General features: G+C 45.7%; 1 protein-coding gene across 1 annotated transcript in view; it reads right to left on the minus strand.

Annotated features, from left to right (window-relative positions):
- The window catches only part of PDLIM4 (PDZ and LIM domain 4), a 45,917-nt gene that overhangs the window by 10,430 nt on the left and 19,588 nt on the right, over positions 1–15,899 (minus strand). Inside the window, exons 3-4 of the mRNA XM_053956883.1 lie at positions 12,750–12,834; positions 1,163–1,341 (exon numbers count right to left, since the gene is read on the minus strand). Coding sequence (XP_053812858.1) covers positions 1,163–1,341; positions 12,750–12,834 — 264 coding nt within the window. The remainder of the gene's footprint in view (positions 1–1,162; positions 1,342–12,749; positions 12,835–15,899) is intronic.

A 15,899-nucleotide genomic window follows, 5' to 3' on the forward strand; every position in this document is an offset into this window, starting at 1 on the left:
TTCAATAACTTTCCCGGAGCAGCACAGGGAATGAGCTGGCTTGCTGCATCACTGAAATACAGATTCATGCAGACAAAGTTCCCAAGCTGAAAAGAAACTCTCTTTGCATGTGATACAGACATTACTTTCTTGCAGGACATTTTGCCAGTTTGGAGGAACATAAATCAAGATCCTCATAAGCCATGTGAAAGCATCCCAGTCCACAACCTGGCTTGTCTCAAAGTCTGAGTTATTCACCCAAACCATTCTTGGCTACACAAAAGCCTTTTCTTTCCTAGGAGCATTATTTATTTCTCAGTCTCCCGGACAGCTGCACTGAGCAGATCTTGCACTTATAAAAATCCCAGTTACTAGAGTTCATCCTTTCAGCCAGTACCTCCAGCTTCTAGGGCAAGTATTGGCTCCTGGGTCTGTGGCAAGGTGATCCCCACTCCTAGGAGGGCAGCACCCTCTATCCTGCCTTGGAAATACACTTTGAAAAAACAAAAATATTGTTGTCTGTGACATTCACAGAGCCATGGAATTGTTTAGGTTAGAAAAGCCCTCTAAGATCATCAAGCCAAACCATTCCCCCAGCACTACCAAGGCCACCACTAAACCATGTCCCCAAGAGAATCATCTACATGTCTGTTAAGTCCTTTCAGGTATGGTGACTCCAACATTGCCCCAGGCAGCCTGTGCCAGGGCTTGACAACCTTGCTGGTGAAGAAAGTTTTGCTAATATCCAATTTAAACCTCTCCTCCTCTTGTCTTCCTTGGCATTATCCCCAGCTGGGGACTGTACCTAGGAGCCACTAATCTAACAACTCACATCAGCAATAGAAGGCTCTTAACAGAGATCTAGAGAATGAGCACCTTCACCAAGATTCGTACCTGAGCTACAGCATCGCAAGCTTCAATTCAATGCTGCAGTTGCTACCTATGTAGATGTGGTCATTTTGTTCAGAAATTGGTATCTACAGACCTTTTTAGCATCCTGATGGACTTGGCAGACTTAGGTCAATGGTTAGAGAAGATGATCTTGAAGGTCTGTCCAGTTGAAGTGAGTCTAAGATTCCATGATCTCAGGAGCTTCAGGAGCACAGAGGCCCCTGTGCACTCCCTGAACCTTAGTTTGCAGGAGCAGCAGCAGATGCAGAGCCAAGCCCTGCCCTGGCCCTACCTGTGGGCAGGAGAGATGTGGAGTCCACTCAGCTGGCCTGGAAGGGCCGACTCAGAGCTGTTGTTGGTGTAGAGCCGGGTTGGTTGGTGATGCTGCATGTTCAGCACCTGCTTGCTGTCCACGGGGCTGCCCCCAGATCCATGGGGCATCGACCTCCTGCTCTGGGCAGGGCCACTGTCCTGGAAGAGAAAGAAAGCAGAAAACCTGAGATTTATAGTGTGTGATGTACATGGAGGGGCTGTATTGGGACATGCAGTTTGCAGTAATAACATTTTATGTGTGCTGTGGAAAACAGGGATGTGCAGCAGGAAAAGGAAAACTCAGGCTTGACCCGCAGTTAAATTGTGCTGAATCTACACAGCTTCCCTTGGTCCCCAACCAAATGAATTTGCTGTTTCTCCTGGTGAGCGACTGCCAAATATTTTGCATTTATTTTTCCTGCATTCATTTTATATTTAAAAGCATATGTGCTGTTTCTTTAAAAGAAAGGCTGTGAGTCTACTTCTTATTCCACGTTCCATCACTCTGAGCACACTTGCTGTGCTCCTGACTTCAGGGCCATCCCTTCCATTTCTATCACCAAACAGGATAAATCCATGCTAGGCAGCTCCATGTGCAGGATGGGCAACACCTGAGGCCAAGGGACCAGTCCTGGTATTTTCACTTGCAGCTACCCTTGTCCACACAGATCCACATTCATTTGGGGAGGTCTTCTCCCCAAATAAGATTAGTCATTTACAGCGTGAGAAACACATCAGTCAAGGGTTTAGCTTGGTATTCATATTTCCATTTGCTTTTTAAGTCCCAAGGTAAACTGTGGAAATCTTTTTGTCATATGACCTCAAGTCAGGAACTCAGATGCCATTAAACGACAAATTTTCCACATTATTTTACCATTTTACCAATGTCAAACATTACCTATGTGTTATTCCACACACATGGAATTCCACATACATGGGTGTGCTATTAGTCAGTCCCATCCACACCCATAAACCAAGCAATACCTACTGCTAATGTCACCTGAGCCAGGCTTTGCCTGCAAAAACTCAATATGGGGAGAGGAGCTAACTCCAGCAAGTGGGGAAAGCAGCAGGAAGCTGGACACAGCCCATGGACACACGCTGGCTGCTATTTCCAGCCTGCGAGTCACAAACATGCCTGGACTGATGAAAGACATAGATGCAGTGTAAGAGGCTGGAATCTGTTTGACCTGGTTTAATTTGTTCTAGGGCAGCTCCCCAACAGAGCTGCTTTCCACCAGCTTTCAGTAGATTGAAGCTGATAAAAAGCCAAGCAAGGAAATAAAACACCATCCTGTGAACAAATAATGAAGTGTATATTGTGAGGCTCTGATACAAAGCTTATTTTTGACTAAAATAATCCAATAAATACTAATTAGAAACAAGTGTCTATCCCTGGTGCACAGGAGAATGCACTGGCACTCATAAACCTTGTAAAAACAAAGAGCTAAGAGAAGTAAAAAACAGATCCTGCTAGAAAAAGATCTTGAAAGTCCAAGTTCTTCAGTTCTTCCTAAGGCAAAATGTCCATTGATAAGACCAATCTTACTTAAGAACTGAAAGATGGTGTCTTCAAAGTTTTTTTCCTACCATCAGCTGAAAACCTGCAGCCTTCAGTAAGCTCCCAGCAACTTCCCCTGCCTCAGAAGCTGCCTGGAGCCCTCTTGGCAAAGTTCCCTCCACACCACACATGCACAAACACGTGGGGAAAACTGCTTCCAACATAGTAACTTCAAATTGTCTATTAAAAAAGGAATTTTGCTGCCAGGAATAATATAATTTTAACTGTTCCCCAATTTATGGTCTCAAAAAAAAAAAAAAAAACAACCCATATATATATATACACACAAGCAGGCTATGGGTTCCCAATTCCCAGATTTAGATTATTATTTCAAGGGAAATAAAGAAAACACTCAACCATGACACAGGGAGGTAAAGAAGAATCATAAACATTTTTTTTTGGGATAAAAGCAATGGCCCATATGGGTGGCAGCACTGAGAGCGATGCTTTTAGAAAGCCATTACCTTTAATTATCTGGGCCAGATCCACACTCAGTCCAGGGTGCCTGGAGGAGAGGGCTGGGTCCTCACGTGCTCCTGCACACTGGTGCCATCCAGAGCTTTGCAGGGGAGCATGGAACTGCTGGTTGTTTCCAGAATGGAAACCTCCTCCAGACCATCATCTCCATGGACTTGCTTAAATCCAGGGTAGTTTGTAAAGCGTCGCCTCTTTGTCCCTGTTAAGCTCAGCAATTTGTACATCAGGACCAAATGTTGCTATAAAGCTAAAACTTATTGCTTGGGCACTCTCCAAAAGGAGGCCCTTGATGGAAGGGAGGAAACAGAGCCCTTCCTGCACTGCTTGGCATCCCCATCTGCCACCAGATCCCTGTGCCTGTGGGAGGAGCATGTTCATGGTGGTGGCAGCTCACCTTTCCTCTGCTCAGCCATGTTATAAAGCCACAGGTGACCCAGCAGCATCCACAGGGATCAAGAGGCTCCTCCTGTAGCACAAAATGCTGTTCCCAGGCCAGAGCTCAGTCTCCTCTTCCTCAAAGGCTGTGAGACCTCTGCAAGGCTTCACTTTGTGCAAAACACTCACACATTCACCCTCAGAAACCCAGAAACAGATGCATTTCTTTCCAGTTGTCAAATTCAAGATCAGTTCAAATTTCCCCCCTTTGAGGCCTAATTTGCTTTTCTTTGCTGGATTTTCTTCCTGCTTTTTATGGCCTTTCTTAAACTGAGTTTGCAAACCCTTGTTACGAGCCAGCCTGTGAACTCTCACCAAGGAGAACTCTTTCAGCCTATAAACCAGAAACTCCCAATTTGTTTCTCATGCTTGGCTGTTTTTTAAATGCATTTTGCAAATTGTCCTATTTGTCCTCCCACCCTTTTTCAACTACAAGTCCTTAGCTCTAGAGACCAGAGAATTAGAGAACTTCAGACTTCATATTCTGATCCAAAGCAGTTAAAGTTCATTTACTTCAGTGTGTTATAAATTAGACTTTTAAAAGACAAGAAGTACAAACAAAATAACTAATATCCTTCTTCCCAACTAGGAGAGATTTTAACTGAAGATTGCTAATTTGATAGGCCAACATTGGTTCCTAGAACCTCCAAGCAAGCCCCTCCACCATGGCATGATTTGGATAATCCACGGAATTCTGTACTCTTTGGCATGTGGCAGCGAGATGTGGGACCCTCAGCACCAAGAAGACCAGATGGAAGGGAGCAATGAGACATTGTTGGGACCCTCAGATAGGTGATATGCTTCCATCTAACCCCTGTCTCTCTCTCTCTCCCCCCCACCGCCCACTCACACTTCTTTTTCTCTCTTTTTCTTTCTCTTTGCTTCTTTTACTATTAAATAAAAAATACATCAATTTTTTGGCACCAACCTATAACCTCATTTGGTTTTAATCTAGTTTTTGGGTATATTTTGAATCTTCAAAGTTCTTTGTGGCTTATACACAGGAACTTAGCTTTCCTCACTTTTCTGGGTTTAAACCGGATTGTAACAAATGTATACCACAGTCTGAAGGAAAACCTTATCCATCACATCCTTCTCACTACAATCCTTTCACAGCTGTCAGCTAAGTATCAAATTAGTATTTCAGATCTCTCTAAGTAAGAGACTAAACTCTTAAAATCAGATGATCTTTTTGTATGAAGGCTGCTGACAATGTTCACATGAAACATGAATCAAGCTGGAGCCTGGTGGAGCCCCAGCCCGCCCATATTCCCAGGACAGGCTGTACTGCACCAGGGCATGTAGTGACAGGACAAGGGGGAATGGCTTCACACTGACAGAGGGCAGGTTTAGATGGCATATTAGGAAGAAATTCTTTCCTGTGAAGGTGATGAAGCCCTGGCACAAGTTGCCCAGAGAAGCTGTGGCTGTCCCATCCCTGGAGTGTTTAAGGCCAGGTTGGATGGGGCTTGGAGCAACCTGGGATAGTGGAAGGTGTTCCTGTCCATGCAAGGGAGGTGGAACTAGATGAACTTTAAAGGTCCCTTTCAACCCAAACCATTCTGTGATTCTGTAGAGCACACATTTAACCCAGGGACAAATCTCTCACACTCAAAGAGCAGTAACATTTCTCCACCTTGGAGCAGCCATGTGGATGGCCATCAGCAAGGCTCCAAGGGATGTTTCCTCCCACAGCTCCAGGGAGAAGCTGCACCCTCATGTGAATTAAAGAGCTCAGGAGAGACTCGAGCTGCAATGCCAGGGCTTTATCCCTTAACCTACCTGGCTCCACAGCAGTCTCTTAAAAATCCACAGCAATGGAAAAAAGACTGTCAAGATTAAAATGTGTTTGCATTTATCTTGCCTGCACAGTGCAGAGAGCACATTTCTAACATCAAGTGTGAGAGGGGCATTTAGCCAGCAGACAGAGGAGAGCTCTGCATGAATGTCTTGGCAGAAGAGCCTTGAAATTTCCTCCTTTGCCCAGCAGCAGCAAGCTCCTGCCAGGTGACTACCTCACTGGAGCTAGGCTCAACAACAGTCTGAACCCTGGAGAGGGCTGTCCCACACCCCAGTGCTCAGGGTCACCTTCCAAGCTCAGGAACAGGAGGGCGTTGCTCAGTGCAGGTGTCAGACTGATGCCCTCCCCACCATGCACAGGCTGCTGCTGTTGGATTAACATTCCCACTGACAGAAAGTAATATCCACTAAAGCTGGAAAAAAAAAACCTGAAACCATCACAGCAAGTGCCCACCCGCCCTCCTGGCTGCCCCCTTTCTCCCAGGGAAGATGCTGCTGTTCCCATTTCAGTCCACGCTTCCACTGAATCACTTTACTCAGCATCTGGTGTTTGGCTGGCAGGACAAACCTGGTGAGCTTAACACTAACAGACAATGCCCTGACATCATGTTTCCCAGCTTACTGTCACTCTTCTCTCTCATTTGGGGAACTGTCGCATTTTCAGATGTTAACATATCACACTTTCTGATTTTCTTTCTATACTCATTATCAGCAGCTAACTGAAACTAGAAGTTTCATCAGCAACAAGCTAAGCTTCAGGCTACAAAAATATGACATGCTTAAAACCAAAAGGTGCCTACTCCATCAGCATGGCTTATCTGAACACCTCCTTCTGTAAAAGCCATGGTAAGGTACACCAGAAAACACAGCAAAAGCAACAGGATGAGATATTTTTTCATCTTGGAATGTCCCAACCTTTTGTTTTTCCTCATTAATTAAAAAAGATAAATTCAGGTAGATTCAAAAACATGCCTCAGCCTTTCCCAGCCCTCTGTGGCACGAGCTGCTTTAGGGGATGGAAGCAGCTGCTTCAGCCTGATCATCCTGAGGGACCACAGTGAGCATCCCTCCAGCATCCCTCTCTGCACCACTAGGGATGTCTCTCTCCACATGCTCTCAACCCCAGCAGGTCACTCAAGTGACCTCCAAGAGCAGATAATTCCTCTTAAGTGAGCCACAAGGAAAAGTGAAAGGGGATAAGCTGTTTTTCCTGATGGACAGGAACAGAAACACTGAGCTACACCTGTGCTTCCAAACACCTGGCACTTCAGAGTACACAAGCAGCAGTTTCCTTACCTGTGTTAATGGAGTCATCACTGAAACTGATGTTATCAAGTAAAATAACACAGTATATGTCTGTGTTAGCACTTAATCCAATAGCATTTTGTTTTGTCCTAAACCAACTCCCACTGTTATTATTTCAGTATAATTCCTCTGTACCTTCAATGAGAACAAATTATTCAAGTTATCTGGACAAAAGAAAAGACTGTTTTGAAGTTTCCATTTCCATTTCCCCCTCCTTTATCCTAATACTGTTTTTACCTCTTTCATATACCAGGACTATCAAAACTCACTTAAAGATGCTAATTTATCTAAGACATACTCAGAGAATCTCACACAAAAGGATACAGATTCAAGATGTTACAGTAGTACTCAGAAAAATCCTTTGCTTTCAAATGATGCAATATTATATCCCTGGCAAAAGTAAACACAAGTGCACATGCTATGTTTGTGTAACCTCTTCACCCAGTAAATTAGATTAGTGGCTTTTTGTAGTGTAAAACCCCAGTATCTGGGTGTGAAATGTTGTCTGAGCACCCGGAGCTCACGGCTGATGCACCCACAGTGGCTGTCAGGATTCAGCATGTTTCTGCTATTAAATCAGTCCTCAAACAACGAGCAGCGAGTTCCCATGGAAGGGAACCCGAGTTTGTGCCAGGGCATTAGCTCATCCTTTGTTTTCCCCAAGGCAGACATTTTCCCTCCTTCCGTCAGGAGAGGTTGGTGCCCCGCTGGCTGGGGCTGGGGGTCACAGCAGGAGCTTTCCCAGAAGCAGGCATGGCCCATCCTGCCACAAGAGCAGGGGAGGAAGGATGGTCAGTCTCCCTGAGAAAGGAAATTCCATCTCTCCAGCTAGGAGGCTTTAACCCCCAGCTCACAGAACTCAGCATGGCCTATGCCAGGCTTTTGCAAAGAAGTACATAGAAGTTTCCTGCTTGGCAGCAACCCACAGAGAACTTAAAACAAATACTACATCTAATTAAAGTTAACTTAAACCCATTACTCAGTTAATTAAATAAGGAGACATTCACCCTTAGTAGAAAAAAAATATATATAATCTAGCAAAAAGTAAATATGAGCATATTTAACACATTTTTAAGGGTGTTAACATCAGTTCTAAGGGACAGGTTAGCAGCCAATTACTCTCCCTGCTTTACTGTGGGACACCACTGCTGTCCCTGGGTGCCCAGAGCTGGGGCACCAGAGGCTCAGGCTCCCCTGAAGCCCACATGTGATTTCATTTATGTAATTAGGAGCAAGCACGATCAGCAGTGATACTATTTGTGAAGTCAGGGCAGGTATGAAAAACTCCCAGGAATGATGCTGAAGAGTCCACACTGGGTGGATGCCACGTGGAATGAGAGGTGGCAGGTCCTCAGTCCTGCAAACACACCTGAGCGCTGTGACAAAAGCAAATGAAGGTGTGTTCACCTTCAGGTTCACACCAGCACTGCCTGGGTTTCCTGCACTGCCTGGGCTAGGCTGCTCAAACAGTTACAGTAGAGGCAAGTTTGTCCCAGTTCCTCCTCTTCACCCCATTCTAGCTGGCATTTTCACATAGCAAGCCACGCACCTTGCACCTGATTTTAGTCAGAGCAAACTAACAACAAATCTCTGTGGATTGAGTGTCAAGAACAGAGTAACACATAGGAAAAATAATTCATAAGTGATGAGCAGAAGCACCTTCTCATTGCTCCTGTGCAACTCCCCTGATGCTGTGGCTCTTCTCAGTCGGGTGGTCAGGCTGGGAAAGCTGCTCAGGACACAGCACGAGAGAGGAGCAAGAGTGCTGATGCACCTCCCTCCTCCATCTCCTGAGAACAACACAGGGGCTGCTCTGCTAGCTCAGTAGCACCAGGATGCTGTTCCCATGGACTACTGTGGGAAGTGCCTCTGCCTGTCTGCACTGCCAGAGGAAACCCAGCCTTTCACCCCATGTAGCTATTTCAGCCAAGCATCCAGGTTTGGGAGGACTTGCATCCTATTCCACACTGGCTACGTGCTGACAATTTAATTTCTGCTGCAATTATTCTCCCACCCACACACTTGATCTATTGTCAGTTAGCACTGACAGGGTCCCCAAAGCCCAAAGCCCACGTTTCCAGCCCCCCTGGGCAAGAGAACTGCCAATTCTGGCATTTTGGGAATGAACAAGAAAACAAACATACTCTCTTTTTATTAGCATTGCATGGCAGTATTTTGACTGCCATGCTCATGCTACAGGAAGCCAAAAACTCCAGAAACTGATGGATGGGTGCTCCCACTCTCCCTGTCTGCTGGGGAGGAGTGGCTGGGACCAGTGCCCACAAGGACACCAACACCACGCCAGGTGAGACTGGGGATCCCAACATGTCAGCAGCAATGTCAGTGTGCATGATGGAAATCTTGACTGCTGGCTGGAAAGCTCTGAGCTGTCCCCAGCATCCCTGTAGGTCCCACCTCCACCCATCTCTGGGTCCAACACACAGGCAGCCCTTCTTTAGGTTGCAAGTCTGAACATCACTGCATTTGTGGCCTCTTCTGTAGGTCCTTGCTGTTAAGGACAGACTTGTCTAGCAAAACCAACTGATAACCAAAGCCTGCTTTAACAAAAAATAAAGTTATTTTTCCCGAAAGTTACTCCTCATCCTGCTCAGTGTTGTTCCTGCTAATTGTGAAAAAGCAGCTCTCCAGTTCCAGCTTCCTCAGTTTGAGGGCAGCTACTCCCCACAGCCATAGCAATAATCAAAAACAGAAACAAAACCAACCAAACAAAAAAACCCCACCAAAAATAAAAAAAATAAGGAGGATTGATTACATTCTTGGAGTCTGAGTAGGGGTTTACCAGAAAGCTAAACTGAGAAACCACAACAGATTTAGGAAAGGGGAGAGGAAAACTCACCAGCTACTCCACACCTTCCAAGTTCTTTTGCACAGAAGGTAACTACAAATTTCACCACGTTCAAGACAAAGATTACACCTAAAAACCTAAATTGTAATAACAGAAATACAGATTTTCCTACAAATCATTCAGATTGAGGCATTCTGCTTATGCTCACATGTTTCAGGCAAGAGTTACTGTAGTCTTAAGTCAAGATTTTCAACAGATCTTTGCCCAGTATGACAAAAAAGCATATAGAGTAAAACCTGGAAGAAGAAAGGCTATGTGCTCCACATTACTGCAAAGGCCACTTGGGGTAAAACTCTCAAAACCCTTTTCAGGGACAAACCCCCAACCTCTTTTTGTGGTTTGAGGGCAGGATTCCAGCAGAAAATTTTCCCTGTGTTTCAAAGCAGATTGCTTTTTTTCCAGATGCAAGGGAAGTGCAGCTAAAGGTTGCACATATTGAGCCAAGTTACTTTACAATGAGATTTTTCCTCCTCACAATCTAGTACGTGCCTTTGCCAGAGGGGCTGAATGAACACGGCATGGGACAGCCCTGGGTCACCTGGCATTGCCCCACAGGGACTCCAGCCATGCCTGGGAGCTCTGCTCCCAGGGGATTGGTACCTGCAGCAAAGACTGGCTCTCTTTGGGTGCTGACGGTCACCTTCAGCCTCACACGGGTCAGAGGACATCAGTGATAACACTTGGGTTAGCACAGCTGCTGGCATCTGTTCCAGGCTGTCAGCATCAACCATATTGGAGGCACAGGTGGTTTGGGGAGAAGAGTCAACAAACACATCTTGGGTGCAAGCACAGCAACGTGGAGGTGTGCATGGAACCACCTTCACCTCCTCTCTGAGAAACCCAAAAAGCCACTAAGGAAGACAACACATGGATACAGGCACCAAAAAAAAGAGCAAGAGCAGGAACCTGCTGCCTGTACTTGTGTACCCTTGTTCACACACCTCTCTCAGTGCCCTACCACAAACACATCTCCTTTACACACCTACTCCCCTGATTTACATATTTTCACTGTAGGTCTGGATTCAGAATAGTCCATTCCTACCCCCTTCATTATATTCTATAAAACTGTCTAATTTTTAAAAAGATCCATATGTAACATATATTAATAGTCAGATTCAAATCCAATCTGCATTAAACCTCAGGAAGTTGTATCTGGCAGTGGAACTGCTGCACATTTGTTCCCCATTTAATATTATTCATAGGTAAAGTCTAGTAAGAAAAAATATCTGTCAGAAAAGATGGCTGTAATTGATAAATGAAGCAAACATGGCCAGAATGCAAGGCCCAAACTCACACATCAGCCTGTGCTGTAAGTCAGGGCAGGAAAGACAAACAGCCCCACGTGCTGCTGGTGTGTGGTACCGAGGCAGCTCTGCCAGTGCTGCTGTTGTGCCAGGCCTCTGCCCGCTGTCCTGGGCAGAAAAGCAGAATATCTGCAAATATCTGCAAATTCCACATCGCTGGAATGGCCAACAGACTCAAAGGCCTCATACTCTGGTCCATTTCTCACGGGGTTTGGAGGATCTCACCCTCGTCCTGAGCACTCGGTGGGCTCTCTGCTGCCAGCACTTTCTCCTCATTCCTCACTTCCTCATACCACTCCTTGTAGCATCATCCCCTCTCTTCCACCCTTGCAGCTCTTGTATTCCTCCTGAACTGAAGCAAGGGAGGGCTGAGGGGCACCCTGGAACCCTCATCAGGACACTCTAAAAGCCTCTCTGGAAAGGAGCAGTTGAGCTAAACCAGCAGATCCTGCACACAGGCATTTTGTAAGGGCTGGAGAAAAAAGCATGGAAAAGCATATGACATAAACCACCTCTGTGGAGGAGACAACCATCTGAGCAATATTTGAACACCCAGCATCAGCCAAAGGGAGCTCACATGCTTTGGGGGCAAGCACAGGGGATTCTGTCAGCCTGAACTGACATACTTTGATGCTCTGAAGGCTGTAGGCAGCCCCAGGGTCTCCACCACAGCCCTGGGAGAGGCAGCCAACCTACAGCAGTGAGAAGCCTCAGCAGGCTCAAGCCCTGCCACCCATGACCTCAGGTGCCCTGGGAAAGCTGGCAGCATGTGCACCAGCTCAGCACACTTTCACAGGGAAGCCAGACAGCAGGAGCTGCCCTCTGCCTGTCTATCCTCCTGGTCTCCTCCTTGTACCCCAGGTGTCTCCACACATGGACCAGCACATGCAAAAATTGACACTCCAGTACCTTAGAAGCAGAGAGGGAGAAGAGAAACCCCATTTCTCTTTCCATCAAGAAGCCAAAGGAGAATGAGAGTCACCTCTGACCTTGCTAACAAGCCATTAGAGATAGGTAGGAAAGATGAGGAGACCTGCTCAGTTCCATCCACCACCTGGCTGCTGCAGGAGACAGGGTAGTAAGGCAGGGCAGGATACAGGTAGAAGGCTCCAGGGAACAGAGCTAAGGACAGAGGGAAGAGAGAAGCTGCAAAACAGAGAGAAAGAGTGAGAGAGAAAAAAAAGCTAAGAAAAAAAGATGAGAACATTATTTTAAAAAACCCAAACAAACAAACAAAAAACAAACAAACAAACAAAAAAAGAAATCCACCTTCATAGGAGGTGAATCATTGCCATGGTAGAGTAGGCAAAGTGCATGGTAGACTGGTAAAGTGCAGCAGATTTTGGAAGCAGCCAAGGTAGAGGCACACCAACTGAGGCAGATGCAGACAGACCCTGGGCATGCTGTACCCCAGGAAGGGCAGGCACTGGACAGTCAGAGGACTCCCAAGAGCTCCATCCAAAATAACACTAACTCTGAGCTTGGTCACGGCCTCACGGGGACCAGTGCTGGATGCCACCCTCCACGTGCTGCCCAGCCATCCTGTGTCCCCAGCAAGCTGACCCAGCACAGCCTGGCTTGGCTGGAAGGCAATGACACAGATGGGATCGTGCCAGATCTGCTCAGGATCTGGCCCACTGTGGGAACCAGCCCAAAAAAAGCACAGATAGACCTGCAGAGAACTTTAAAAGCACACGTGGAAACTCCTTCACTTGTGGAAGGACTGCAGGCAGAGCGCAGGGCTGTCCAGACATGGATGTGCTCTCCTCCAGCAAGCTGGGAGAGCAGCAGATGTGGGGCAGGGCTGCAGCTGCCATACCTGTGGGTCTGGCTCGATGTTGATCCGGTATGCTTGAGCCTTGCCATCTTCCAGGACAGCAGGGGACCAGGTCTTCCCTTCAGCTCTGCAGTGGGAAATTAAGTAAACTCCACTTGAATTGCTTTTAAGAAAGCCCAAACCAAAACACTCCCACCCAAACAAACAAAACCCACAAAAATCCCAAAGAAAGAAACAGGCTCCTTAAACAAAACAAAAAAGCAATTAAACAAATTAAAGAAAAAAAAAGCCAAAACAAACAAGCCAAAAAAAAGAAAAAGCCAAATATATATATAGCATCTATTAATTCCTTAGCAGGTTTATATTATATTTGCATTTGTCCAAAATTATGCTCAGAAACATTACAATGATAGAGAAGATGAGAGTTTCATCCTATTAAAACCATGAAGCTCAAAATCATCCCTGAACTACAAGGTTCTGTCTGTCTCAGTTTGGGGTTAAAGAGACAAACGTAATTTGGTTCAAGAAATCAGAATAGAGGCCCTTGGTGGCTCCTGTTTTGCATATTCCTGGCTTTGTCCCTTTATTCTGGCCCTGAATCCAGAAAGTATTCTGATTACACATGTGTACAGAAATATTTATACATATATACATGCAATCCCTGGCAGGCCTGTGTACTAGACCACATCAGGAACTCTATAAACACCTTTCAGGGAGAAGGCTTTCACCACCCTGTATGAATCATCCTGACCCTTTCAACAGCTGCCAGATAGAAAAAGCCCTAAAAATACAGTTTCCATTCCCAAATGCATCTTCAATCCTGCCAAGGCAGAGCAGAATACTGTCACTGTCCAAAGATTTTCCATGTGCCTGATCATTTTTTCCCCACAAAGGCATCTGGGGACATGGTTGGAATGTGATCTCCAGCATAGATCTCCTATCAGGGAGTCACAGGGGCCTGGGCAAGGTCCAGCAGGTACATCCACAGACTTCTCAGGATGCAAGAAGGTTAAGTTGGAAGATGGAAACTCCAGCAAGTTCAAGATAAAGCTTTCAACATGCAAACTATTCTGTTTATCATCACCGTCTGTATATGCACCACTTCATAAAAATAGGTGTTGTTCCATGGGCACAGATGCATCCTTTGTGGACTCTCACCCCTGCCACATAACACATTCACTTTCAGTTAAATTATCTGCAGAGTCCAAGCTTGAAAAATAAGGAGCATGACTTTAACCCAGGAATTCTCAAGGAGATTTTTACCTTTGTTATTTTGCAGCTACACAAGTCAACATACAAAGCTGTCTTTAAAAATCTAGGGTCTGACCCAAAACCTACCAAATGCAGGGACTCCCACTGACTTGAACACACTTTTGATCCAGCCCCTGAGGATTTCAGCTTTTTTTTCTCATTACTGCCATTACAGCTTTTTCAACAGGGAGTGATTACTCTCATAGCTAGGTATCTTGTTCTGGTAATTTATCTTTATTGTTATTATTTGATTTTAGGCTGGGACAATTCACTTATAAATTGGTCTTTCCAACTGGGACAAAGGAAACAGTCCCTCCCAGGAACATCAGCATTCCCAGCAACCCTGACTTGCTTTCTGCCATGATCTGGTGCTGTGTACATTGCTTCCACATCGAAAATCAAATCTGGAGGCCCAGAACAATGGAAATGCCTAATTACATTGGCAGGGATCACCATTGTTATTTCTGTGCTTTCCCCTGCACTGAGAGCCTGTGGTGCCCTTTTGGAGGGTCCATGATGACTTTCCCCCACTCAGCTCTGAAGCTCACATGCCAAACAAACACAGCTTAAAGCACCCCCAAAGACTTCAACCTGCCAGTAAATAAGAACAGAGCTTCAGCAAGTGATTCTGATTGCAGAAGATAAGAGCAATTGCAGTAAATTCATTCTGTGTGCAGGTATGGCATTCAGTCACCAGTACTGCCAGCACTTCCCAGTTCTCCAAATCCCTGACAGAGATCACACTGTCTGACCAGAAAGCAGATAATCCTGTGCTTTCTAAAAGTCATCATGGGTATATTTACACTTAATGACAGACATGGACAGACTTCAGTTTACATGGAGAAGTCCATTCATGGTTAATGCTTTAATGATTAAACTCAAGGCTTCACCATCAGCTCTGCAGAGTGACAAGAAGTTCTTGGTATAACTGAGACCAACTCTGACAGCTTCCAGCAACAGTCTGAACAAAGCCAGGCTCACATCAGCCCCAGCTTCCACCTGAACTACATTGAAACAAGCTGATACAGCACAACCTGGGCTCCACTTGGCACTTTGAAAGGCAAAGCTAAGGTGAATGGGAGAACCACCAGCCTCCCAGAAGAAAGTCAAGATGTAAGTGTAATGAGCATTTATGCTTACACAGGGAGAACCGCTCTTTTCCCTGGGAACAGCAAAATACCATGTAATCTGAAGTAATCCTAAATAATTAAGAGATTACTCTGCCTGAGAGAACAATCCCACAGGCAGCTACTGTAGGAGGGTACTGTAGGAGAGGCTGATGCTTGGAGCTCATGCCCCAATCCTGGCTGCCAGGAACATCCCATGCCCACATCCCCAGCAGGACTGGCAGCACAGGGGTCCCTCTACCCCCAGAACAAGCCTCAGAGCAGTGGGGACTTGGGGGCCAGCAGAGTAACCCTGAGACACCCTCCAGCAGCAGGTTCACCCTACCAACAGTCAGAGCTTTGTGTTCAGGCAACAGCAAAAACCCAGCACATTTCTCATACGTCACAACAACAGATCAGGCATCACTCAAATGTTCCGAGTTGTTTAATTTACAGCTCAAGGACAGGAAAAGTGTTCTCAGATGTGCTATAGGGGATTAAAGGCAGCTCTGTGGAAATCATTACCCTGCACTTACACCACTCTGCTCTCTTAATGGCATCTAGGACAATCCCAAGAAAAATAACTTGACCTAGGTTAGTGCAAGGCCTTCCACACAGGGCTTTGTAGGAAATGGACCCATAAACAGGACATCACAAAAAAAACCTGAAGTTGCAGACACCCATTTATCCCACCATTTGCTTTCTAAAAGTTTCAGTCATTCTTGAAGGATTACTTGCATACGCTCACATATTTTACCAGAATGTTTTTTCACCTGGTAGTGATCTGCAAGTCTCACTCTCAACATTTGTAAAGCTGCTTTTAAGTTGCAAGAAT

The sequence above is a fragment of the Vidua chalybeata genome, chromosome 15 (assembly GCF_026979565.1).
Source record: "Vidua chalybeata isolate OUT-0048 chromosome 15, bVidCha1 merged haplotype, whole genome shotgun sequence".
Lineage (NCBI taxonomy): Eukaryota > Metazoa > Chordata > Aves > Passeriformes > Viduidae > Vidua > Vidua chalybeata.